The 27504-nt window shown below is 47.3% G+C and overlaps 2 protein-coding genes across 11 annotated transcripts in view; one reads left to right on the top strand and one right to left on the bottom strand.

Annotated features, from left to right (window-relative positions):
- SYN3 (synapsin III) overlaps window positions 1–27504 on the bottom strand; it is a 566272-nt gene that overhangs the window by 334086 nt on the left and 204682 nt on the right. The gene's annotated exons all lie outside the window — the stretch shown is intronic.
- Window positions 1–27504, top strand: part of TIMP3 (TIMP metallopeptidase inhibitor 3) — a 61609-nt gene that overhangs the window by 28220 nt on the left and 5885 nt on the right. The window contains exon 2 of the mRNA XM_024927116.4: window positions 19803–19885. Coding sequence (XP_024782884.1) covers window positions 19803–19885 — 83 coding nt within the window. The remainder of the gene's footprint in view (window positions 1–19802; window positions 19886–27504) is intronic.

A 27504-nucleotide genomic window follows, 5' to 3' on the forward strand; every position in this document is an offset into this window, starting at 1 on the left:
CTGACCCTGGCCCAGGCAGGCCTGCCAACTCCATAGCTCTCATTGCTCACTCTGCACATCAGTGCTGGCCTCCCACACCCACAGCTCCTCCAGAAGGAAGGCTTGTCGGCGGGCTTCACCATGCACTCTGACGGACCACTTTTGGCCCAACCAAACTACACCCCACCCTTGGGTAGAATGGGACCAAGATGCGACCCTGACAGACTTAAATGAGAAATGAGCATTTTCCAGTGACGCCTCCTCTTCCTGCCTCTTGCTGGGCCTCTCTCTGCACTGCTCTGGGGTGTTCACTGCACTTGGACTGATACCAGTCAATGTCCCTCGCTTCAACCTGACCTGAAACTGAAATGCTCCAAACAAGAGTAAGTGGGGCAGCCGACATTTCAGGAGGAGGAAGGTTGGCAGCCAGGCTGCTGTGAGCTTGCACGGCCCATATGGGTCCCAGCTAGTACTTTGCATTTTCTTTTCTCTCTTCTTGGAACCCCTTCGTCCTTTTTCCCACTACCCTCTAGCCTCTTCGCTGCCTTGGGAAAGGGGGCCTCTCACAAAACAGTAGTCACCGCTGCTGTTCACTGAGTGGTTACTTTGCACCAGGCACTGTGCTAAGTACCTCAAGGGGAGTATCTCCCTTAATGCCTGCAACATCCTATGAGCCTTGTATGATTGCATCTCCCTTTTCAAGCTGAAAAGAAGTTACATGCTTTGCCTGACAGTCTATAGCTAGGAGGAGCTGGAGCTGAGATTCAACCCCAGGTTCTCTGGTGCCCAAGTGCTCATGTCTTTGCCCTGTGTGCCCCTCTTTCACAGAAACAGAGCTTCAGCCAAATCCTGGAACGGAAGCTCTTGGGAAGCTGCCTGTGACCTTTCTTATTGTGTCCCCTCAGCACAGGTCATGCACAGGCAGCTGGGAATAGATATGCAAGTTAAAGGAATTCTCGTTGGAAAACACCAGAAGGATCCACAGGGCCACCCCCCCCCCGCCCCCCCCCCCCGCCCAACACCACTGTGTGTCTGTCCCCGCAGGGCCCTGGAATCCCACAGTTGTTTCCTGTACCCAGGCCTGGGGAGCCAGCCAGTCACATGGACCACGAGTGTATCCGCCTCACACTTCTCTGTGGCCCCTGGCTTCTCCCAGTGGATTCCGCAAGGTGTTTCCTGCAAATCCTGCTGATGGTCTTTGCTGGCACGTAGCAAAATCCACCCAGAACACCACGATCTGCTGGCCTCAGCCTGGATGGGGTTTTGTTTTTGTTTAGCCTTTAAAAAAATGTGTGTTTTTTTTTTTCCCCAACCAGGGGCACAGGGGTGGGGGAAGAGGAGAAAAATGAAGGTAAAAATATTGACAGAGTGAAAAGTATTGAATATTCCTTCTATTTCAAAAATAGCAGCTTCCATGGCTGGGATGCAGGCTGGCTAGGTTCAGGTTGGGCTGAGGTTGAAGTTGAGATCAAGGTGGCAGCGTGACCCTTATGCCTCAAGCATGTCCTTCAGGAGGGTGTGGGAGCCTGAGGAAGAAGAGAGCTCCTTCCTGTTTTAAAAACACCTTTTTCTGAGACTCTCAAAGAATGTTTGAAATCAGCCATCCAAGGTGCTCTGCCATTTTTAAGAGGGAGGACGGGGCTGGATGGTGTCCCTGGGAATTGAAGGGACTCAGAGAAGAGGTGAATTGTTTAAAGTTAACTCAGAGCATTAGAGTGGGCTGATATCCTCTGAAGAGTCTACTTGTCTGTGAGAGCTGTTTCAGCTACTTCAAAGCCAGACGATCAGGGCAGCGGGGCTGGATTTTCATCTTCATGGCTGTGCACATCTCCACTTGATATGTGGGGGTCGGAGTTGGGGGGCAGTAAAGCCTGGTCCCCATGGAGATGCTATCCTGGAAGCATTTTTATTACCAAGGACTAGCATATAATTGGAAGATTGAAGGCAGAAGCCCTTATCTTCTCGGCATTCTTTAGAATTCTTCTGTATGTAGATTTCAGAACACACAGAGCCAGAGCAAAAGACCTTACTTGGCATTAACACCAGGATCCACCTGCCCCTCCCTTCCTGGCATTAATGTCCAGTGCTCCCCTAATGCACTTTAAGCTGTGAAGTTATCCCAGGTTTATTTACATTGTAACTAATTTACTCTTGGCTGGACTGTCAGCCTGGAAAATAGGATGTCACTGCCCCCACCAACCTCCACCAAAAAAAGACAGTGGCTAATGAAGAAAACAGATTTTTGAAGGGCACTAAAATTGAGGCAAGGAGCTGAATAATGCGCCCTCCTCAGGGGCAGGCAGGGCAGGCGTGGCAGGCTGTCGGCATTGTTACAGATCAGCAATGTCCCACTAGTTAGCAAATGGGCCCCTCTCAGTTTGAATGTGCAGCTGATGGACCAGGTGGGGTGATTAGGGGCCAACTCTGTACTTGTTTCTGTCCCCAGTTTTGTTAAGTGCAGATCACCCAGACAGATCCCAGGCTGAGAAAGAGACTGAAGACAAAGCTAGAAGAGGCAGCTGAAGCATCCTAATGTCTTAACTCAAGTTTGACTTTTCAGAAATGTGATTTTAGAACATAGCAAACAGGAAGCACGTGACAACTTGGACCACTACAATGAAGAGAAAGTGGAACCCAGGGGAAATGCATGAGTTAGAAATATAAAGTGATGGGACTCTTAGATTCTAGGGTTAATTGGGACACTAGAATATGTCCAGTCCAACGTGTTCATTTTGTACAATAAAAAACAAGGGCTCCAGGAGGAAACGATTTGCCAAACTCACATAGAAAATGAATGGAAAAAAACAGAAAGAGTATCTAGCTTCCAATTCCTGGCCCAGGGCTCTTCTTGCTATTCAATACTTTCTACGTAATAAGCCTGGGTTTTTTTTTTCAAAAAAATTATTGTACTTGGCTACCCAGATGAGTACAGTTATTTAGTAGAGTATGTAGAGTTATTCACTAAATCACATCAAAGTTGGGAGACAGAGTCTGGTTTGAAAACCCTCGAGTATTTTATTTTAATTTTTATTTTATTTTATTTATTTTATTTTATTTTATTGTGATAATACTTAACATGAGACATACTCGCCCCCCTCTTTTTCTGAGACAGAGTCTCACTCTGTCGTTCAGCTGGAGTGCAGTGGCATGATACTGGCTTCCTGCAGCCTCAACTTCCTAGGCTCAAGTGATCCATTTCCCTCAGCCTCCCAAGTAGCTAGGACTACAGGTACGTACTACCATTCCCAGCTAATTTTTTTTTTTCGTAGTTTTCGTAGAGACAGGGTTTTACCTTGTTGCCCAGGCTGGTCTTGCACTCCTGAGCTCAAGGAATTCACCTGCCTCGACCTCCCCAAGTCCTGGGATTACAGGCATGAGCCACCGCGCCCAGCAAGATCTACCTTCTTAACACATTTTTTAACACTAGAAGTACTTAAATAGATGATGGTGAAGTCTCAAGCTGTCCTACCAGCAGTAAAAAGATTCCAAGTGGGGAAGGTGAACTCTCAACCTTGTATACTGATCAGTGGCTCCTGGGAAATTTGCATTTATCCCCTAACAAAGCCATTAAGAGAGTCATTGGCCCCCAGCAAGACTGAGATGGTCGAAGGACATGGGACCATGTCATAAGCAGGGAGAGACCATTCTAATCTATGAAAATATTTATCCTGGAGATGATTTGGGAAACATGACCCTTCTTTTCAAATATCTTGTTTTTTTGTAAGCCCAAGATGTCACCTAGGTGGGAGAAAGCCACAGGGAAGCAGTCCAAAGGAGAATATTTTTATAGTCAAAAAAAATGGCTTGACATGGAACAGGCTGACCTAGGTCAGAGATGGTTGCACACTGGGCAGTTTAACCTTGGGATGGGACTGTAGAAGAAACTCAAAGGAGCTTACACTGAGTGACCCTGAAGGTCCCACCCAACCTAAAGTCTGTGGCCTGTGAAATGTGCCCATGCCACTGTGCCGTAGTTTAACATGTCCTTCTGGAAGGCAGGTAGGACCCAGAGATGAGAAGTAGGGGCTCCCAATTCAGGCTGCCTGGACTGGCATGCTACGTCCACCACTTCCGCATTAGATGATCTGGGGAGAGTCACTTCTTCTTTACAGGCCTCAATTTCTAAAAGATGGGCTAATGACAACACTTACTTTATAGGGCCCTAGTGAGGCTCAAATGGGAAAATCCATGGAAAGCATTTAGCACTGATCATGCATGGAAAGTGCCTGATAGCTGATGGCACCTTTTGTAACTAATAATAGTATTAGAATTAGTATTGTAATCATTGACAATAGGATTTTTATAATTAGGGAAAGTGGGGAACTACCCACATGACCATCCTCCTGCTTTCTGTGTCAGTGTTCGACCAAATGTGTTCATCCCTGGTACTCTCATTGCTTATCCTCCGAGAGCACTGGCATATAATGGAAAATGTATTCCAATTTGTTCTGTTATTCCAGCCAGGAACATCTAGGAACAGGGGTTGGAGGTGTGCTTCAGGGACTACCTGAGCCCACCTTTTTTTTTGAGATGGAGTCTCATTCTTCTTGCCCAGGCTGGAGTGCAGTGGCACGATCTCGGCTCACTGCAGCCTCCGCCTCCAAGGTTCAAGCCATTCTCCTGCCTCAGCCTCCCAAGTAGTTGGGATTACAGGTGCCCTCCACCACATCTGGCTAATTTATTTTTTTTTTTTTTTTGTATTTTTAGTAAAAACGGGGTTCCACCATGTTGGCCAGGCTGGTCTCAAACTCCTGACCTCAGGTGATCAGCCTGCCTTGGCCTCCCAAAGTGCTGGGATTACAGGCATGAGCCACTGCACCTGGCCAAGCCCACCTTTTGATAGGAGCCTCCCATGGGCAGGCAGAGTAAGAAGTGTCACATGCAGCCACTGGTCACTTAGGCAAAACCCTGCCAGCTTTCAGATGTGCAGTGGAGGTGGCAGGGGGAGGTGGCTGGTGCTGTGTATGTTTTGCAGATACTCTGTAGTGTGGCGATTGCTCTAGAGGACTCTAGTGTCCAGAAGCAGGCATGTGCAGTTTATCATTACAGCCCTCCTTCAAAGAGGACAGCTGGCCCTGTGCTTTGCAGGGAGAGGTGCACTCCGGGTGGCCCATAAACCCAGAAAATATGATTCCTATCTGGTACAGGGTACCATCCTGGCACCTGGAGAGGGGTCTGCATGAGACCTAGAAATGACTGGATCCACAACAGACCTAGTTTGTGGAACAGTCCTAAAGAATCCTCCATTCAAGCTTATATCTGTCACCCAGGGAACTGGACATTCCCTTCAGTCAGAATGAACTAGTGGCCTCCCCTTCTTCTCTCCAGCCAGGGTCTTTGCAGTCCTCAGCCATGTGATCTCCGACCTGTCAGGCTTGGTCTGATTGCTGTGCCCTTGTTTGTGCTGTTTCCATTGCCTGGACCATCCTTCTTTTCTTTCCATGATCAAAACCCTATACATTCTTCTGAGTCAGCTCATGCAGCGGAATTGGCATTGGAATGCTGCAGCTAGTTGCACATACTGGGTGACAGAGTGCACAGTAGAGAAAGGTAGGGTGATAGACTCTTCTTAGGAAGCAATCAATAAGGGCCAAGATGGAAAAGATGTCTTATTTCACCCACTGAGCACCTACTATGTTCCAGACACTGTGAGATGTTGCGGTTAGATACAATTGTGAGCAAAGCAAGATGTAATTCCGGCAGAATTTAGTGAGTGTGTGGGGGCAGGGAAGAAAGAGGATGAGACATGATTCAAATGAATCTACAAACATATAGTTACATACACACTAGGGCCCCTGAGAATACAAAACAGGGGTTCTGTTCTAGTCTCATGCTTGCAGGAGGTGGTTGGGGATGGCTTTATGTGAGGAAGTGTCCTTTGATTTTAAATGTGAAGTATGAGTGGCAGTTGATGGGTAATGGGGAGCAGAAGAGGGTCTCATGCAGATAGAATGGCATGTGCAAAGGCCCCAAGGCTTTGCAACTGAGAGATTTAGACCAGGGCTGCCAATCAGATGTCTAGAAAAGTATACTTGTTCGCCCCTTGCCATACTCTTTGGTCCAAAGGCCTGAGCTCCCTGTCTTCAAACCAGGGGGCTTCAGGTCAGTTACTGGACTTCTCTCATCCTGCCCTTTGTCTGCAAGCCAAGGTACCCTCAATCTGGCACTGAGAGCCCTGGGGCCCACCCAGCTTGTAAGTGGAGATTTGAATCCAGACTTCACCGTTGGATGAGATTCTTAGACATTACAAGAGTTATGGAGAGTTAACTCCACCTCAAAGTTCTCACCATCTGTAACTTATACAAGCCCTTCTCTCATAATTCAGTCTTGGGAATTTTCCCTATCTCCGCATTTCCAATGCATTTGACTTGGTGGGGTGTTTCAGATTTGTTAAATATTTAGTAGTAGAAAGAAGATGAGCTTTGCTGCTGGGTGTATTTGGATTCCTAGCTGTGTGACTTCTGACAAGTTTCTTAACTATCCTGAGACTTGTTTTCTTCCTATACTCAGTGGAAATAAAGCTACACATTTTGGGAATTGGTTTTAAGAGTAAGATATACTGTTTGTAAAGTGTGTCTGTCTTACTCACTTTTCTGTTTCTGCCACCTGACACAATGCCTGGCACATAGTAAGCGCTCAGTGAATATTTACTGAATGAATAAGGGGTTTAGGCACCATGATTGCACAGACAAGATGTTCATAGAGTAGTTGGTCTTTTCCTTCTTTATCAATGACTCCATCTCCCTGTCACACTGCAAGGCCAGGGCAGGTGGTTCAGAAATACCAGAGGTTGGCTTTATAGTTCTGCCATTACCCACTTTGACCAAAGAGGGCAGCAGTTAGCATTCTTTACTTATTTATTTTATTTAAAATGAAGGTTTCCTTAAAAGGACTTGGATCTTCTCTCTAATCATTCCTCCGCACCCTCAGTGCTATTGATTCCTGATAATGGTCTTAGGGCTTGAAGACCTATGTATGGGCTCGTTTTTCTCATACCTGTTTCTACCTGAGTGCCCACTATGTGAGTGATGTGGTTGTGAGCTGGCAGGGAGGTGCTGAGTGAGTAGGGGACACCTGCTACAGCAGGTGGGCCTTCCAAACTATGGCCCTGGGTGTCCACAACCTTACAGAATGAAGCTTGTGGAACTTAAAGGTGAGGAAAGCCTACACTATTTTAAAAGCCACATGAAGGGTAAGTTATAGATGTACCAGGGTCTCCTTGGCATCTGTGCTGCATAAAATCCAGAGACAGAGCAGCCACTGACTCTTGTTCAAACCACAAGAAAGTCTCCTGCCCACTCCTGGTGCATTCTGGGAACAGATTTGCTGTCTGCAAAGGCTGCATCTGCAGGTCTGGCGTGCAAAGGAGGGTGGCTCTTTGGCTAATGGTGGACCTGCTCCTAGGCCTATCCCAGAGTCCCTCAGCTCTCCTAGCAAACAAAATCCCAATTAGGAGAAAAATAAAATGCTATAGATGGCTCCTGAGATGTTGCCAGCTGTTTGGGCTTCAAAAATGCCCCGACCTGAAAGCTGGAAGTTCTGAGAACCGTTTGAGGGCATGGTATTTTTCTGGGCACTGCTTCAAAGGGGCTGTGGTTGAAGACCATGCTGCTATTCTGGTGGCCACTTGTGTGGGATAAAGTTTCCCATGGGCCCCCGTGGAGAGGCTGGAGCACTCTCAGGGGATAGGGGGTGGTCTCAGCCCCCCTCACCGAGTGCACTTGCATGGCAGTAAGCAAGTCGGCGCCTCTGACCCCTGAGTGGGCTTGAGCTTTTGAGAGGTCAGCATGCCCCCTTAAACTTGGTGTCTCCTCAGAGCACAGCACAGACGCCCAGCCAAAACACCCAGGGCGAAACCACTCCAAGAGGTGAAAGGGCTTGAGGGGAGACAGGGTACGGAGGGAGACAGAGATGCATGAAATATTAACGTTGAAGATTAGAAATGGGATGTGCACTGGAATGAGATCATTTGTGGGTCTGATGCAAAGACCCAGGCTTGTTTCTAGGGGTTTCTTGGGGCTTTGGGGGCCTCCTGTCAATGGACTGTTTGGACACCCATTTGGATACATGCAATCCTAAAGTCTATGGGCAGTGACAGAGTGATAAGTCTTTATCACTAGCCTCAGGGAGTAGAAGCCCACCTAAGAAATGGCACTGTCCCATGTTGGAGCAAGACCCAACCTACCAAGCTGGGAGTTACCGCCCACTGCAAGGCACCCCTGTACTTTGTTGGACTCTCTGTTTTCTGTCTCTCCAATGGGCTGGACTCTCCAGCCTCCAGGCCTCTGCCCAACCACGACCAGAAGGTCCTTTCCTTTCTCTTTCTCTTAACTGTCTCTAGTGATTCTCTGATCCCAGCTCAGGCAGGATGTCGCCCTCCGGCACCTCCAGGCTGGCTGGGTGTGTCTGCTGCATGCTCCTGTGGCTCCCTGGACTATAACTCCCTGTCTTCTTGTCTCACAAGAGTAAAATAAGCTTCTTAAAGGTAGGAACCTTGTCTGCCTGCTTATTACTGAATCCCCAAGACATGGCACAGGATCTGAGATGCATAGTTCCTCAAATACTTCTGAATAAATAGCAGATGAGTGAATCAATGAATTTCAAGTAGACTTGAGGAGAAGGAGGGGTGGTGGCAAAATAAAACAAACAATAAACACTATGGCAGAGAGGGACACAGGACCTGGAGATGGGGCCTGGATAAACAGCCTGCCATGCTCTTCATATTTCCTGAGTGCTACCACAAGGAAGAGGGGCAGCTGGAGGCCAGAGGGCCTGCAGAGGAGTCAGCAGGTCTAGCAAGGAGTGCCTTGGGTGGAGACTCCCTGGGGCTAATTTTGGTGTCACCACTGACTTCCTTGAGGGTGCTGAGCCTTGGGATCTTCATGTGTTGGTAGCTTTTGGGTGCTGTCCTTCCACAGACACATCAACAAGTTCATGGGGGTCTCCTGTAATAGGGTCCTGTGACTTCCTCTTTTTGGAGGTCAGTCTTCAATATTTTGGAACAATGTCGGTATTCGGCCTCTCCAGATCACATTTTTACTTGTCCCTTCCTTTTCTGAGTAACTCTATGGAACAAGGACTCCTGACCCAGCACTCCAGGAAGCCAAACACAAAACCATCCCCGTCTTCGTTATTGTATTACCTTTGGTTCCCTCCCACAGCCTCATTCATTCATTCACTCAACATTTTTGGGAACCCTGGCCACAATCTAGGCTCTATGCCATGTGCTGGAGTCCCAGATGCAGTCCCTGCCATCCGGTAATTAGCGATGCTAGTGAGTGTCCAAGGAACCAGTCATTAAAGAAGAACACGTGCTGGAAGAAAGAGAGGAAAGCCAGGCAGAAGAGAGGTGGACTAGCTTGGCCTGGGGTGGACAGAAGGCTTCCTGGAGGAGGTAGCATTTCAGCTGGGTGGGTCTTGCAGGAAGCCAAAGGTGTGGGCAGATGCACAGGGAGGAAGTGATTCTCACCTAGGCAAGGGGCATCATAGGACAGGTTCATATAGTGATGGGGGCTGGAAGCTTTAGAGTGATAGGGTTTGAGGTATGGTCCCAGCTCTGAAGAGCCATATATATGCCACCGAGCTATGCAGAATAATCCTGTAGATACTGCAAACCCAAGGGAGGTGTAGGTGAGGATGTAAATGAGGGTTGTGGATCCCATTTGTTCCTGGGAGAATGTGGGGGACTTAGGGGAGAAGGACTGTGTTTCCCACTGTCTATCCTTTGGGGCTTTGACATTTCCCACCTGACAGCCATTTGCAGAGTAAAAGCCTCAGGGATTCTAATCATGCTTGGTGAACACTTTGGAGCAGTCGCCTCATTGGACCCTTAGAAACCCAGGTCACAGAAACACCATCACCCTTCTGAGATTCAAAGTCCTCCCTCCCCAGGTGAGTCGGCCCTGAATCCAGGAATCAGCCAGCCCTAGGACTTTTGCCCTGTCCCAGGCCAAGGTATCTGTACCTTTCTTCCAAATTGCTGGTGGCCCCAGGAAGAAATCAAGAGTGGCTGACTTTAAGCAGTTAGATTAAACATCAAATGCATTCATCCCAAGTCTAGGCATATACCTAGAAGGAGCGACTCTTAAATTTTGTCATTTCATTGTGTAAAATTGAGGTTGCCCCTTAACACAGGAACGCCAGCATGGGATGCTAATTTTGTGTTGTGTTCTTTTGGGTAATCTCAAAATTCCAGGAAGCCTGACCTTCCTAAGCCTGTGTTTCCTTCCCTCCCCTCCCCGGCCCCTTCATTTCATCTACAACAGACGTCAGCAGGGGCCCTGAGTTTTTCCCAGACCGCTCAAGCAGAAACCCATCCTGCTCACAAGGTGAGGAGAGCCAGGAGCTCACAAAGGCCCCTCCTCCCCTTCCCCGGGAGGTCCAGGACAGGGCATCCCCAGGACAGACCTGCCCTGGGGACCCCGGAACACAAGGCAGGTACTGAGAAACAGGAATCTCTGGGCAGGGAGGTTTTCATATCCTCCAGGTTTAATAGCTTTCCCTGAGATGGAAACTTGGGTTGAAATGATTTGCAGCTTTCCAGATTTTCTGAGTGTGTGTCTTTGGGTTTATTTTTAGCCACAGGCATTCATTTCTTGCCAAAAAAACCTGCTTAAATAAAACCAAGATTAATATTTTTACTTAACGGAAAGAGTTAGTCGGGACAGGCTTTGAACTGGGACTCCTTATCTTGATGGGGAGTGCATGTTAACGGTCTGGCCTTGGCTTTGACATCAACAAAAAGGGCCTTTGAAACGGACAAGAGAGAAGGGCCCTGGAGGACCAGGGTAGGATGCAGGAAAAGCCTATTTGTGGGACTTCTCTGAAGAGAGAGAGTTCCTCTTCGCTCAGGCTGCTCGCCGCTCCCCACCCCCAGCCCCCAGCCCCCATGCTCTTGCAGTGGGAGGGGGGTCATCATCTTCCTGGAAAGGCGGGAGATCGGCTCTGGCTTTGCTCAGAGCCCGGCTGTGATTCTGCCTCATTTCCAGCTGCTCTCCTTACCGCCGCCCCCACCCCCCGCCACCCACCCAGATCAGTTCCAGACTTCTTCCTCCTCTGGATTCAGACGCAGCAAACTGAGTCTCTTCTGCAGGATGGGCTGAGGCTCAGATCTGATGCCATCTCCAGGGCGATTCCCTGACACCCCTCCCCTGAGATGGACTTCATCTCTTCTTGGCTCTGTCCTGGCTTTCCGTCCTTGCTTATATTGCTGAGCCTGCCTTACTTGAGTGTCATTGCTGGTCTCTCTCACCTCTGGCCCTTGAGTTCCTAGGTGCCTTATGTATCTTTCTATCCCTGTATACGTCTAGCACAATACTGAAACACCTTCCTGGTTGCTGAAGAGTTGTGTATCTGACCCTGTGAACCGAGAATTGCTGTTACCCCCTTTTGATTGAATAAGACTTAGAAAGATTGGTCATTTGACAGAGTTTGCACAGGAATTATTTATCTGTTTTTAAATCACTCTGTGTATGGCACTTTATACATGAAATCACACTTAGCTTCCCATATTCAGCAAATACATATGAGGTGCCTGTTATGTGCCAGGCACTCTTCGGGCAGCTTTGGCTACAGCAATAGGTAAAGCAAAGAACCTGATGCCCAGGGGAGGCTTACATTTTAATGGGGAGAGACGATCAGTAAAGAAGCAAGTTAATGTATAATGTCAGATGGTGGCCAGTGTCTGATAGAGCACAGTGTCGGGGGCCAAGGGATTGCGAGGAGGGGGAGGAATGTGCATGGATCAGGATCAGGGAAAGTCCCCCGCCCACGTGAAGAAAGAGTGTTCCAGCAGAGGGAACTGCAAGGTCAGAGACCCTGAGAGCATGCTTGGGTGCTAGGGTGTGCAGTAGAGCGAGCTACAATTTCCTGAGATTAAGAAGGCCATGAGAGCCCCGGGTGCAGGGAAGGCCTGTTATCTGGAGCTCAGTGTTGGATGGGTCGAATTTGAGATGTTTTATTAGGCTTGCAGGTATAAATGTAGACTAAATGTAGACTCTGGGATATATAAGTAAAAAGATCATCAGGGAGGGGAACAACGTACACTGGGGCCTGTTGGTGGGTGGGGTAGGGGGAGGGGGAGCATTAGGAAAAATAGCTAATGCACGCTCGGCTTAATACTTCAGTGATGGGTTGATAGGTGCGGCAAATCACTATGGTACATGTTTACCTTTGTAACAAGCCTGCACATCCTGCACATGTACCCCAGAACTTAAAATAAAAATACAATTTGTTTAAAAAAAAAAGTTCATGAGAGTTCTAGGTTGGCGGTGGCAAAAGTGTGGGAGCTGTCAGTTGTGCAGATGGTGCTGAGACCCACAAGCTGGAAGAACATAGCAGAACCACGAGCCTGCACCTCGATGACTGGACTGAGCACCAAGAAGGTCATGGGTGACTTCGACAAGCACTGCTTTGGAGAGGTTAGGGGGGAGGCCACCTAGGTTACTGCAGGCACCTTTGGAGGCTGGTAATTATCACCCACAATTTATCTGCTGGGATGGGAAGTGACTTGCCCAAGGTCACAGAGAAACAGGGCAGCGACTTCACCCAGACCCCACGTGCTCCATGCCTGTTTTTCATTCCAGTACGCCGTGATCACTTCTCTAGTTTTCTTGATCTGTCCTTTCAGCTTCTGAGTCTTTCAGGAGGGTTTTTTTGGGAGTTGGGATTGTGGTGATCAATAGGCTGGGAATCAGAGGGACCCAGTCCAGGCAGGCCCCTCAGGCCTCTGCTTTTCACCCTTAGTTCCGAAGGCCCTTTCCCCTCACCTAGACATCATCAAAGCATCCCCAGAGAGGCAGCAGATATCTGAGAAGGACCTTGGGAAGGGTCACTGAGGAAGGTTCTCAAGATCCTGGGGGGATGAGGAAATGCTGAATCACAAGAATCTTTCGGGTTCCTCTTGCTGTTTTCCTCTGATTAGTAAATTTAAGAATCTACAAGTCATCACCATCAGCAATATAACAGTGTATCATTTGTCTAGCTTCAGGGTTACAAAGTATCTTTGTATGTATACATTGTCTCATTTAATTAATCAATCTAATTAACTTCAAACTTCCTGTGTTGGGAGAAACCTTAGGGAGCCTGTGGTTTTGTGGTTTCTAAGTTATTTGTTTTTATTCCATGAAAGCCTTGCTGGGGAGCACAAAGGTCTAAACAGATGATATGATATACTGTTATATTGCTGATGGCGATGACTTCTAGATTTTTATTACTAATCAGAGGACATGTGTTTGTGTGTCTGTGTAAGTGATTGGGAAGGGTGGTGGGTGATCAAAGGGATGTGGGGCTCACTGGGAGCTTATCAAGGGTCCTTCCTTTTAGGTATCAATCTTCTTCTCTGATCCTCTGCAGTGAAAGTGGGGAATGCAGTAAAATTATGAACTATTTTGCAACCAGTGTGAATCCCATGTAAAGGTTTTTAGGTGGTCTGCTGTCCTGGGGGACCTCCCATTTTTTTTTTCCCCACTAGGATGCAAAACTGCTTACAGGCTACCTGATCCTCATTGTCCACAGTTGGAAAGTAGGGACATTAACAGCCACAACAGTAGCCACCTTACCAGCTTGCCATGAGGACAGAGTTAAAGAACATGCACGCGTTGCTTGGCACCTAAGAGGCATTCGATAAATGGTAGTGGTTGTTATCAGTATGTTCTAGTTCCCTTCCTTCTCCTCTAGATTCACTAATATGATGCTAAGAAAAGCAAGCAGTTTGTAATTCTTGAATGGGTGAGCAGCTGGAAGAGTGAGAGAGCCTGGCTCTGCCCTCCTTGGGCAGGCTACATTGTAGAGTGTCCAAGGTGGGCAGGAAAAAGGCTTGCTTGGCGGGCTCCAGGCCGACCTCCCTGTGGGTCCCTGACCTATTGCCTTTGCCATGAGCACTCCGGCCTCAGCAAGGCCGCTCCCTTTGTCATCCTGTGGGAGATGATAAAATACACACGAAGGGGGCGTGAGACAAGCTGGGTGACAGGGATCCCTCTTTCCTCCTTTTTGGTGTGTTTTCATGGGTAGGGCATCATTCCAACACTTCCAGATCCCTCTTTTCCTCCAAGTCTAGGCTGAAGATGCGAGCCCATGGTCCAGGCTTTTCTTCCTACCTAGAGCCTGCCTGCTGGGGTCCCATCAGAAGAGCAGCCCCTTCCCTGGGACTGACACTAACAGTGACTACTGCATTTGAAGAAATGCAGTCTACCCACTAACCAGACGTCCCTTATCCTTGCTGTCCTTTTAAAAACCATGCCTTAAAGCAGCAAAATCATTCTATGGGGTCTTTGGAGAGACAGGAATGGGGGTGTTGTGTGTGTGTGTGGGGTGGCGGTGGTATCTCACCTGCTAGATAGCATGAATCAACTCCTAAGTCATGGAGAGGATTTGTACTGCTCTTCCGTTGATGCTACCATGGGTGGAACCCGGACTCCTAAGTTAGTATACATTAATTAGTTAAGGAGTCCTTGATCCCCAGACCAGCCAAATGGGTAGCATTGTTGCTCGGCCTTCTAGTCTGCCAGTAGGAAAGTCCAACCATTAGGTCGGGGAAGAAGGGTCTGGATTTGGTTGACAATGGTTGGATGGGGGATAGAAGCAGAGAGAGAGAGGAAGGGCAGCTCAAGGGTATCTTGCCCCACTCTGTTTATGCTGATGAACAGCACATGTGCAATTTCTGGAGACGCACCAGTAAGCTTTTCTGGAAACTCAGTCCCAATTGCCATTGGAAACTTGTTCTTTGTTCAAAACTTGTGCCACTGTGGTCCACACTGCTAGAGCTGGAGGTGGGGAGAGGCAGCATGAAGGTATATTTATGGAAGAGGTGTGCCTTGTTTGCCTTGCTTTTGTAAGCTCTTACTAGCACTCTCGCCCAAACAAATATTCAAAGGAAGCAAAGACAGTTCAATAGAGATATATGCCTCTATGCCTGGCTTCTCAGGCGCATGATATATTCAAGAGGGCCCCATATATATTTATAGATCAATGTGCCCATTATATAAGTACACACATCCTAGTTAGTTTCTTCTTAGATACTTTTACATTGAAATACTGCTTATTCCTTAATCAATCTCTTCCTTGTTTCTTCTTTTTTTTTTTTTTTTTTTTTTGCTGAGACAGAGTCTTGCTCTGTCACCCAGGCTGGAGTGGAATGGCATGAGATATAGCTCACTGTAGCGTCGAACTCCTGGGCTCAAGCAATCCTCCCACCTCAGCCTCCTGAGTAGCTGAGACTACAGATACATGGCACCATGCCTGGCTAATTGTTTTAAATTTTTACAATTTTTTATTTTTTATAGAGACAAGGTCTCACTGTGTTGCCCAGGCTGGTCTGGAACTCCTGAGCTCAAGGGATCCTCCTGCCTTGGCCTCCCAAAGTGGTGAGATTATAGGCATGTGCCACCACACCCAGCCTCTTCCTTGCTTCTTTTGACCACCAGATCCCTAGAAGCCCAGATTCTCTTCCTAAGAGCAAAAGAAATTCTAGAGAGACAAGAGAGGCTCAGAGGCTGAGATTCACACTGAGCCTCACCTCTCCCTTCTCTGATTGGTGCTTCTGTATCTTGGAGACTAGTCCTCTAGCCATAAACTTTTTTTTTTGAGACGGAATCTCGCTCTGTTCCCAGGCTGGGGTACGGTGATGCAATCTCGGCTCACTGCAACCTCCACCTCCTGGGTTCAAGCGATTCTCCTGCCTCAGCCTCCCAAGTAGCTGGGACTACAGGCGGCCCCATGCCCAGCTAATTTTTGTATTTTAGTAGAGATAGGGTTTCACCATGCTGGCCAGGATGGTCTCAATCTCTTGACCTCGTGATCTGCCCACCTCAGCCTCCCAAAGTGCTGGGATTACAGTGGTGAGCCTCCGCACCCGGCCAGCCATAAACTTTTAAACCTTATCTCCCCACTAGACTAGCCATCAGTGGAAGCGGGAAATAGGACTTCTATTTCTTGTTGTCACCCTCACCAGCACCCAACCCAATGTTCCAGACACCAACCTAGTTCATGCCTATGTTGGTTTGATTGTTGGGGGCACTGGGTAGACAGTGTAGGGGCCATACTCCAGCATGAATGGGAATAAAGACAACCTGTGTCCAGCCTGGCCCATCTGTAAAGCTGGCTTCTAGCCACCACAACAAGGTAGAAGGAATGGCTAGACATGCTGCCAGCTACCAGTTTGAAAAGTGTCTTCTGTTGTTGGAAAAGCACAACCTCCTCCCACCCCACTTCCCTTGTTCCCTGTGGCCCCTGGGCCGGCGAATGCCTCGGGAGAACCCTGATTGCCAAACAGGAGAGTACAAAATAGCACGCATTTGAATTACAGAGGAGAAACTGGAGCAAATACAGACAGATTAATGCACAAACCAAATAGGTGGATCTGGGGTTGGCCAGCAATTCTACTTTGGAAGGACTTTGAGAATCTATTTGGAGGGCAGAATGTAACTTAATTTTAGTTCAGTTTAGTGAAGTTTTGTTTTTGTAAGGAAAACACTGATGTGGCCTCTTCACTGGGCCATCTCTGCCTCAGACTTTTGGAACCATGACTGTGATCTTGTTTGGCTGGTCTTAGTAGGCAATTCTTGGGTTACACATGGGTGATAAGGTGGGATGGGTACATGTGATAGAGTAGGCACTCCTGATCCCAAAATACCTCCTATACTTGTTCTGACTACTTCATCTGTGCTTCTCCACCTCTCCCTGAAGTTCTGTAAGGCTAGAATATTTTTATGAGGTTGCCTTTCTTCTCATCCTAGGGAGAACTCCCAGGCCTTAGCTTACAGTGCATGTTAGAAGTCTGAAGATGGTATGCCCTACGATGGAATAAAAATAGACATCACCATAGTGGTGATAATGCTAATAACAGTGGTAGCAAACACATGAGGTTTGGGATGGACTACATACTGTTCTCAGTGCTTATATTAATACGACCCTCACAGCAACTTTATGAGGCATTGTTTCATCATTCCCATCTTACAGATTGGGAAACCAAGGCATAGAGAGGTTTAGCAACTTCCTGAAGGTCACCCAGCACCAGGGCTGGGATTTGAACCCTGGCTATCAGGCTCCAGAGACCAGGCTCTTTAATGCAATGCTATGTTGCTGCTCCAATAGTAATAAGCAAATCACTTGTTAGCCACATGAGAGGCACTGGGCTAAGAAAGCCAGAGAGATTCAGGAGGAAAGAGCCCCAGAGAGATCATACAGTAATGGTGGAACCCAAACTCCAATGCAGCTTCCTGACTACAAAAACATATTCTTTTCACTGAACTATCCTCAGAGGAAAAGGTTCCAAGCTCAGGCCATTCGGGCTAAGCAAGGAGTTGGCTGGTTGTATGTGCAGAAGCTTCCAGCAGTACTCAGCTTTATGGGGCAGGTCTGCTTGTGACATCTTCTGTCTAAATCAGGTCAAGCCATTTTTGAACCAGGATGTTGCTATTTAAAGGAATCCCTTTTGCCTTGCCCCTCCCACACCCCCCGGCCAAGACTCGCTCCCTTGTTTACCTTCTGTGTTAATGAAGCAGAGAAGATGGGTCCAAATCATTTCAGGAAGAATCAGTGGTAAAGGCTGGCAGACATGCCTCTGCACGGAGGTGAAGCTGTTATAACCTGCCTGTGAGAGTTAATATGGAGGAAACAGTCCCCGGGGCCTCCGGGAGGCTGGCTTGTCGCCGAGAATACTACCGCAATGTTAGAAACAGAGGTGGATGCAGGATCTTGACAGACATTGGCCTGGGATCTTGCCAACCTCTCGTTTTTACAGCAGACTTGGAAACAACCACTCGCCTCCTCCTAATCTGAGCTGCCTCCGCTAAATTGCTCACTTTGCCAATGACTGTGTGTTTTGCCATCCCTGGCAGGGAAGGTCTGAAGGGGCCATTGATTCATCTGAACCCTGACTTCATGTCTGACTGCAAGGGTAGGATCCAAGCTCATTTGGAAAGAAACAAGACAGAATCCAGTATGGATGAGGAATCAGTTCTTAGTAAAGATTTTTTAAAAACAGAGATTAGAGTCAAATAACTGGGATACATAGTGGGCATCCACAATGAGGAAGGATAATGGAGCTACCAAAATGTGTGTGTGTGTGTTTGTGTTTGTGTTTGTGTGTGTGAAGGGTATTTTACTTAACAAGCATTTATTGAGTATCTACTCCTTTTTGGGCTAAGTGCAACTTGAGATAAGAAAGAATGATAGGATCTCAGGGCTGAAAGAGTTCAATTTGTAATTCAAAGTGTGACTGCATAAGCAAGCCCCATTCCAATTCCTGTTGAGGTCTTAGCATGGAAGTATCCAGCACCCTCATCACACCCCCTGACAGAGGCACTCTCTGCCCTGATGGCAGCCCCCCTGCCTTTTGTTGCTGGTTCTTATTATTAGACGATTTTTTTCTTTGGTTGAGCCAATGAATGTTACTCTCTGCAATTTCCAGTTTTGGTATTCAAGACCTGTCCATTTGCTCCTCCATGTGCCAATTTTACAAATACCTGAAGACAGCTCTTGGGTGCTTCTTTTTCACACAACGTAGAAAGAGAAGCACAACCTTGTAGAATCTAAAAGTCAAGTCCTCTCCTCTTTGTGTTCCCAGTGCATGTGGTAAATGCCTCTCTTTCAGCCCTTGACCCACTGGGTGTAATTACTTTTGTATTCATAGTTAACTAGTATCTACTGGGTAAATCCTTTCTGCCAGACATTGTAGTCGGAAATTTCATAAGATCTTTTGTTCAATCCTGATTCCAATTCCCTGATGTAAAGAGAGTTATACCCTCTTTATAGATGAGAAAATTGAGGCTCAGAAAGAGGAAGTGGTTTCACTTCTTGGTCCGTTTCCTTATCTAGATCATGTGGATGCTAATACTGCCCTTGTAAGACAGTTAAGAGCAGTAAATAAGTGAAATGTACATGGCACATAGTAGGTGTGCAATAAATGGGAGCTGTTTTCATTGGAACAGCCCTTCCATGGTTAGCCCATTTCATTTTTGGTGATGATAATGATGATGATATTAATAACATTTGTCTAGTGCAAACTATGTCCAAGACAGTATCAAGAGTTTCACATTTGTCATCTTGACTAATCCCTTCAGTTCAAGAGATTAGTATCATTATGATTCCTGTTTTATAGAAGAGGAGGCCAGAAACAAAGTTACTTACTTGCATACAGTCGCAATAGCCATAAACAGCAGAGCTGAGATTGGAACAGTTCTGTCTGGCTCCTGAGCCCCCACTCCCAATTGCTCCTTCTTCTAACCACATCCCCATAGAGCTCAGACTCTATTGCATCCCTTGCTATCTAAGCACTGGATACCAAGGGCTCAATCAGAATGCTAACTGGGGGCACTGTGGGAAGCTAGGGTGCACCACAACCCTGTAGACATGTCAAGATGTGGTGAATTAATGCATGCAAAGGAAGAGCCCCAAATGAGGTGGTTAGAAAGGGGTCCTAGTGGAAAGAGAACAGATCTGGGAGACCATGGCATTGTCAGATGGACAAGGGAGGGGGGACAATGGCTCTAACAGGAGAAGTAGGTTTTGGATTATGGTAAAGTCACAAAGTCAAGAAAATCCCCAGGGTCGGCGGGGGTTGACTATAGCCTTGGAAGTTCTGGAGCTGGCAATTGTGAATATTTGGGGTAATTAACTTGAATGGTGGCTGTTTCTTTTTCCTCCAACCTCCCTCTCACCCCAGGGAATTCCCACTCTTGTAAACACAATCATCTATTCCAGTTGGCTCCAAGGTAAGAGTGCAATTCCAGGCTCCACAGAGGCTAGCATGCCCGCCCTGAGATGCTGTTCCTGATGTGGTTCAGGCCTTCCTAACCTCTTATTGTCTCCTTCTGTCTCTGCAGTGATCCGGGCCAAGGTGGTGGGGAAGAAGCTGGTAAAGGAGGGGCCCTTCGGCACGCTGGTCTACACCATCAAGCAGATGAAGGTAGGTAATGTCATCACCCTGGCTCCGGGAAGGTTTTTGGGTTTTTGCCAGAAGAGTCCTGGCTAAGGGAGGCAAAGTGGGTTGGAACTGGGGTGTGTGTCTAAGCACCAGCCAGACCCAGCCCTTCTGCCTGCTGGAGAGGGAGCTGCTAAGGCTGCATAAAGGGATGGGTAGGGAGGGGGCATGGGGCTGCCTTGTCCAAGAGCCCATGCAGGTGGAGTCACTCCAAGGCACTTGTTAGGAAGCTGAGCTCTGGAGCCAGATGGCAGATAGCCTTGTTAGCTCGTAACCATGAGACCTTGGTCAAGTCACTGCCCCTCTCTGGGCTTTAATCTTCCCAATTGTGAAATGAGGGGGTTGGACTAGATCATCTCTATGAACTCTTCTGAGCTCTGACTATCCGGGACTCAACAGTGCTTACAGGTTTCATGCAGCCACTGAGGCTACAGCTTAGGTTTACACCCCTCAAATCTTTACATGGAAACTGTGCTGATCACAGGAACCTCATCCCAAGGCAGGAACTTCACCTTCTTTCCCTATTTTCCCAGCTGATTGTCTTCTTGCATCCTAGATAGGTAGCAATGTTTGCTAAGCATATTCTTATCATTAAACATATTACTGAGGATATGAACATCATGAAGTACAGGAAGGAGGTATGCCCTTAAGAAAAAGAACACCAGATTTGAAATCTAGAGAACCTGCCTCCTAGTCTCACCTCTACTCCTAAATAGCCTGCTTACCCTGGGCTTGTCCCTTTTCCTGGGCTGCAGTTTTGCCACCTGTTAACAGTGTGGGGTTGGGCTTGGTGCTCCTAACATCCTCTCTAGCTCAGGCATTCTAAGCACCCTGGGATGCGGGCCATGTTACTTGTAAGGAGGAGTGGGTGGTATACAATGGAAGGGTGTACTGGTGATTGCCTTAGCACAGAAGATTGGGGCTTCACCTTGAATAACTCAGCAACTGGTTCATCACCCCATCTTTGTAAGCACCTCTCTACATGCAGAGCTCCCAGCTAGGAGCCAGGGAGGCCGTGAGGGAGATACAGTTTCCATCTTTAGGAACTAGTCAGGTTGGGAGAGAAGAGGCAGGTATGTGTGTGACTCATCAGAAGTTCAATGTGGGGTGTGCTGAGGTCCACAGGAACTGTCCAGCCCTTTAACTTATTGCTGATATTTGCATCCCTAGTAATTAGGGTAGGACCTGGCATGCAAAAGTGACTTGGTGAATGCTTATCCGTCTAATACGGGCATGAGGGTGAGACCCCACAGGCCTGGAAACTCCCCAGAGGAGACAAGCCGCAGTGTCCAGGTAGAAGGGAGTGGGGGAGTGACGCAGCCCACGGTGGTACCCAACCATCCCCAAGGCCAACCTCCAGGCTTTCTTATTCCTGTGTCCTGAGGCTGGATGTACTAATTTTGTGGAACCTGTTGCTTTGGATTCAATTTTGCAAACATCCACAGCCTTCTGGTTATGTAATGTCCAGAGTCAGCCCTGGCCAGTTGCCCTTGGCTGCCTAAGCTTGGTCATGAGACCAGCTTATGTCTTCAGACAGCCCTGGGGAGAGAAAAATGGGCGGGGGTGGGGAACCAGCAAGAGCAACAACAACGCAAAAAGCCCACTTTGCAACCTCTGGCAGACAGCGCGGGAATGCCAAAGCATATTAGACCAAAGCAGGGGTTCAGAAAACACATGAACCTGCCTGGTCTGGAACAATCCTCATTACGAGACACTCGGTGGTCAGCAGAGAGCTGAGAGGGAAATAGCTGGGAGGCAGCAGTTCCTAAGCCTGCCTGGTTTCCTTCCTACCATCAGGGCCTGGAGACCAGGGTGACCAGAGGCCCTTCCTGTGGACAGAATGTCCCATTCCCCCTTGCTGGTGTCAGACCAGCCACGGGTGGTTGTTTAGAGACCAAACAACACTTGCTAGCCTATCAGCATCAGACACTCCCACTCCCAGGCTGGTGGGCTTAGAAGACACACTCCCACTCCCAGGCTGGTGGGCTTAGGCTTTCGGTTCACCATCTTTCACCTGAGCTCATGAATCATGGTGCTGGGAATTAGATGTAAGATCCCTCGTCTTACTCTGACAGAGGCGCAAAGGGGAAATGACTTACTCAGAGTCAAGCATTTAACTAAGGGCAGATCTGATCCCCAAGCTGAGGCATCGGAATTTCTTCCCAATCCTGTGTTCTTTATATGACTCCCAAATCTCCCTGCCGTCTTAATCATCAGTCACCATCTCATGCCTTTCATTCACTCTGACCCTCCATAGAGGGTATCATGATCCATAGAACTGGCCAGTGCCCTTCTATCCAGAGACGCCACTGGAATCTGCTTGTCTCTAGGTACCAGCCTGCAAGTCAGACAAGATACAGGCTAGAAGTAGAAGTAATAGTCCGTCCATCCATCCTCTCGTGCTTCCTTCCCACCCTCTCTCTGTGCTTAGTACTGTACTATGAACTGGGGATACAAAGATAACACTGCTTATAATTATGATAAGACTTGGCATCAGTTAACATTTACTGAGCAATTGCTTTGTGCCAGGCATTCTGCTAGGTCTTTGCATAGATCAGTACTTATACTAACACTGTAAAATAGATAACACCTTGTCCTCTGTTTGACAGGTGAGGCAACTGAGACCTGGGAGGTCATATAACAGTTAAGATTATATGGCCACAAAGTGGCAAACCTGAGCAAAACTACAGGGTCTTTGCCTATAAGGAGATAAAACAGTATGGAGCAGCAGGCTGATTGATCATTCCTACCCACTTTGGGGTATATAAATGCCCACTCCATATGTTTTTAGTTCCCAGGGAACAAAAAGAGGTCAGTTTGGGTTTGTTGGTTTATCATCCAGCAGTGTAGGGCTGGACTTGTAATATCCTGCAAAGGGTGTATCAGAAAAATCTTTGTAGGAGGGAAGGGGGAGAGGCCAGAGAGGCAAGCCTGCATGAGTTTTGGCACTGGTCCCTGGGAGACTTTGTTCTAGCAGATTAGAGAGTCTACCCTAGAGAGTCAGAAGGGGTGAGCAAGGGCTTCCTTAGAGCAGGACTAAAGGAACTTGGAGAACCTGAGACTCCGAGCCACCCTGTCTGACCTCTCTCTTCTCTCACTGATGAAAGGCAGGCAGACCTTCTCCCGTCTGCTAACTCTGGAGCCTCTGACCCATCTCTCAGGAACACTTCAGTACACAGAGACCTGCGATATGTGTGTGTGTGTGAGGGAGCAGGTGTTAGAATGTTGAGAGAGCTTATTGCAATCCCAAACTTGGAAATTAGCTGGACTGTGGGGTGAAGGTGAAAGTTTCCAGAACTGGCTGCTCTAAGCTGTGGGGACCTTATCTCCCATCAGGACCATGAGAAACCGATCCACTGTGCCAGGAGTTATTGTTTATGTAGCGGAGACGTGCTCTCCAGCTGGCTGCAGGGGACAGAACGTGGGGGACATTATGTCCCAGCTGGTCCTGGGAGGGTCCCATGGGGAGACCTGCTGGTCATGTGCTTTGCATGTCCTGACTGTAGGCAGAGCAGACCTCCAGGGACTTCCTTCCTTTAGTGGTTTGTCTAACCAAATGAGCAATAGCAGGGTCTCGCCTTTGAAGCTCCAGCTGGAAGCATCTTTGACCCCCAGCCCACAGGGAACCATTCTTCTTGCAATGCCCGTGGTTCTTCCTGGCTTAGGACTCTCATCCAGCCCTCTGCAGAGACTGGCTCCATTTCTACATTCTCTGCCTGTCCTGCTAGACAAATTGCTGTATAGAGAAAGATCATGCCCGTGATAGCTCGGTCGGTCTGTAAATAAGAAGTTGTGGGTTTAAGTGAGTCCGTGATGTACACCAGCATCCAGAACAGTGTTGATCTTTGGTAGGCATGCAAGACATAGTTGGAATCATTGAGGCAACTCATGCTGTCAATGTAGAGTGAAGGCCAGACATTTCATAAGAAATATGCAAATGTTCCCAGACTCAGAAACTTCTTTTTTACCTTATTTGTCCCTTCACTCCAAGGGAAGCTAACATCTTGGAACTTTATGTAGATGCTACCAAGAAGAGGGGCCCAGAGGCATGCAGAACCCAGCTGAAAAAGAACAACCCACTTATGTCTGAAGTTCTAAACCAGCTTTAACTACTCTTGTTAAGAGCTGAGGAAGGGACTTAGGAGAAAGGGGACCAAACTCATTCCTCCTCTCCTTACAAATTTCATTATAACTTGTTCTAAGCTAACTTTTATTGAATGTTGTGGGCTGACTGCTATTCTAAGTCATTTGCTTCTCTCAAACACCCTAAGAAGTGCTTTGACCCATTTTACAGATGAAGAAACTGAGACCCAAAGAGGTTAAGTAACTTTCCAAGTGGCGAACAGGTGGCAGAGAAGATTGAAGATTCAAACTCTGGCTGTCAGCCTCCAAAACCTGAATTTACCACTGATCTCCATAGCATTGGTTTGGATTAGATTACCTTTAACATCTTTTCCAACTCTGAGATTCTAGGATTCTCTGATGTCAGGACATTATAAACCTATTATAACTCTCCTAAATTTGTCAAACCAGTTCTAGATCTCTATGATTACAGACATGATACTTTTAGAATCAATATTTAAATCAAGGTAGGATTATTACACAGAAAACACAACTGAGTAGAATCTACCTTTGCCATGTTGTTCTTTTCAGAATTGACCCTAAAACACAGCACTATGTTTGTCAGAGCCAGTCATTTGTAATGTGTCAGAATTTTGACTCTAGGCAAGTGCTAGGAGCTAAAATGCAGGTTCCTTCAAACTTCCAAGTAGCTGCGGTGCCAAGCTGATTTCGATGAGTTGAGTTCTTACTGAGCAGTTCAAATGACCAGACTGTAACCAGGGGCTTCATTCTCTCACCCACGAAGCACTAGGGCAGTCAAGGGGAAAGACTGACGCAGAAGGAATGAGGTTCCCATGGGCTGGGTCCAAAAGACCTAGAGCGAGTGCTTAGTTGAAACATTTGCCAAAACCTCAAGGAACACCCACACAAAAATAAGAAGTTGCTCGGCACAGAAGTCAGGGTAGGGGATGTTCTTCGAAGGCCACACTCCATGGCAGGCATACAGCAGCACGCTTAAACATGGTTCCTGTTAAGGCTAGAGAGGCACCATTCACATAGAAGAAGTCATCATCGTGACTCTACCCACCCCGCGCCCCCACCGCATAATTGAATGCTGAGTGTGGACGGCATTTCTTCCAGCACTTGGCTGCGTTACCGTGCTCAGTTGGCAAGCCTTGGGGGAGAAGAGGGGTTCAGAAGGAAGACCATCTGAGTCCATCAGAACAATGTGTGCTTTTAACAAGGCAGGGGCGCCCAAACTCAGTAGGTCCAACAGACCAAGTTATGCTGTGAAGGTCTTGTGGACCACCTACCCCCGCCAACCAGTCACCACTTAAAAGATGAGAAAACGCCAGCTCACAGGCCAAATGGGAGGCATTTAGAAGAGACACCAATGAAGAGATGTCTGGCTTTGTATTAATTACTGTAAGTAAATTAATACCAAATGCCAGGAAGTAAAGTAGAGGCATTTTCCTATTATAAACCCTTGGGACAAGCCCAGAGACCACCAGCAGTCCAGGGCTTGTGTACGCTGAGAACTGAGGGGATAACAGAATTGTGCAACACCTTGGTGCCCCACCGCCCCCGTTACCAAATCTCACAGTTCACAGTATCGCCTTGGCACACTGGGCTTGTGTAATACTCGTGGACTTGACCTGGAATCACAAAGCGGACTCAGCTTCTGTTACATTCATTCACCCCAGTGAGTCTGGGCACACACTGTGCCTCTGAAGGAGGCACAGTGGCCATAAATGGAAATAGCATTTGCCTGCTTCCGGGGACCTTGGTCATAGACTTCTGAGGCTTTCCTGGGAGCCAGTCTAAGATAATGGGTAAGAGTATGGACTCTGAAGGCAGAGTCCTCTGCTTGGAATCCTAGCCCTGCGATTTCCCAACTGTGTGGCCTTAACAAGCTACTTAGCCTGCCTGTGACTCAGGCTCCTCATCTATAAAATGGGCATAATAGTTCCTACCTCATAGGGTTGTCATGGTGATTCGTGGGCTAATATTAAAGGAGATTTCTCAACCTCAGTACCATTGACATTTGGGGCCGGATAATTCTTTGTTCTGGGGGCTGTCCTGAGTATTATGGGATGTTTAGCAACCTCCCTGCCCTCTACGAACTGTTGTGACAACCAAAAATGTCTCCAGACATTGCCACATGTCCCAAATATTTCCTAGGGGGGCAAAATTGCCTCCAGTTGAGAACCACTGTATTAGATTATGTCGTAGATACAAATAGCCACATATCAGCAATTTCACGTGGTTCAATCTAACAATTATAAAGTATTTAACAGTTAAAAATCTTTGAACTTTGTAGATACATTTATGTGCTTCATCTGGGATAAACGAACCCAATGCTTTCATCAGACGCTCAGAAGAATAAAAAACATGGAGAATTTCTAGCTTGAACTCAATGTTCACCAGCCAAATAGAATTTCTATAAAGTGGGGTTTGTAATACATCCCTCCCAGGGCTCTTTTAAGGATACTGCAAGGGGAATGTGAGTGAGAATGTTTTTGTGGGCTGGAAAGTGTCACAGAGATATCATGAGAATGCTGGCTGAGTTCACGGGACCCAGGTCCTAAGGTTGACAAAGAAAAAGGACCTTTGTCACAGCTACTTCTCTGGATTTCTGAAAAGGTGCTGGGATGTGAGACATGTGTAGCCGAAGGAGTGTTGTGGGGCAGTTGGAATGGGGGGTATGGCTGGCTGCACAGGAAGGTTTCTCTGGGAAGGCACCAACCTGGCTAGTCAAGAGGATCGGTGGCTTCATCTGGGGTGAAGGGGGCCCTGGGGTGGGTAGATCAGTGACCGGCCACTGGACAGCTGAATAGGGGAGTGAGATTCCCTCAGATCCAATGTCAGCAAGCCTTCTGGGTACTGAGACTCCTCTCCTGTGTTCCTCTTATTTTATTGATACATAATAAATGTACATATTTTGAGAGTCCATGTGGTATTTTGATATACTCAAAAATGTATAGTAATCAAATCAGGGTAATTGGGATATTCATAACCTTAAACATTTATCATTTCTTCATGCTGGGAACATCTGAATTATCCTCTACTAGCTACTTTGAGATATACAATAAGTTATTGTTTACTGTAGTCATTCTACTGATTCAATGAACACTGGGTCTTACTTGTTCTGCCTACTCGTATTTTTGTACCCATTAATTATATCTCTTTCCCCCAATCCTTATTACCTTTCTTGCCTCTGGTAACCACCAATCCACTGTCCATCTTTATGAGATTTACTTTCTTAGCTCCCACATGAGTGAGAACATGGTGTATTTGTCTTTCTGTGCCTGGCTTATTTCACTTAGCAAAACGACCTCCAGTTCCAGCTGCATTGCCACAAATGACAAGATTTCATTCTTTTTTCTGGATGAATCATATTCCATTGGGTATAGATACCAGGTTTTGTCTATCCATTCATCTGTTGATGAGCACTTAGGTTGATTTCGTATCTTGGCTATTGTGAATATTGCTGCAGTCAACATGAGAGTGCAGACCCCTCTTCCATATTCCGATTTCCTTTC

Source organism: Pan paniscus, chromosome 23, assembly GCF_029289425.2.
Source record: "Pan paniscus chromosome 23, NHGRI_mPanPan1-v2.0_pri, whole genome shotgun sequence".
NCBI classification, from domain to species: Eukaryota; Metazoa; Chordata; class Mammalia; order Primates; family Hominidae; genus Pan; species Pan paniscus.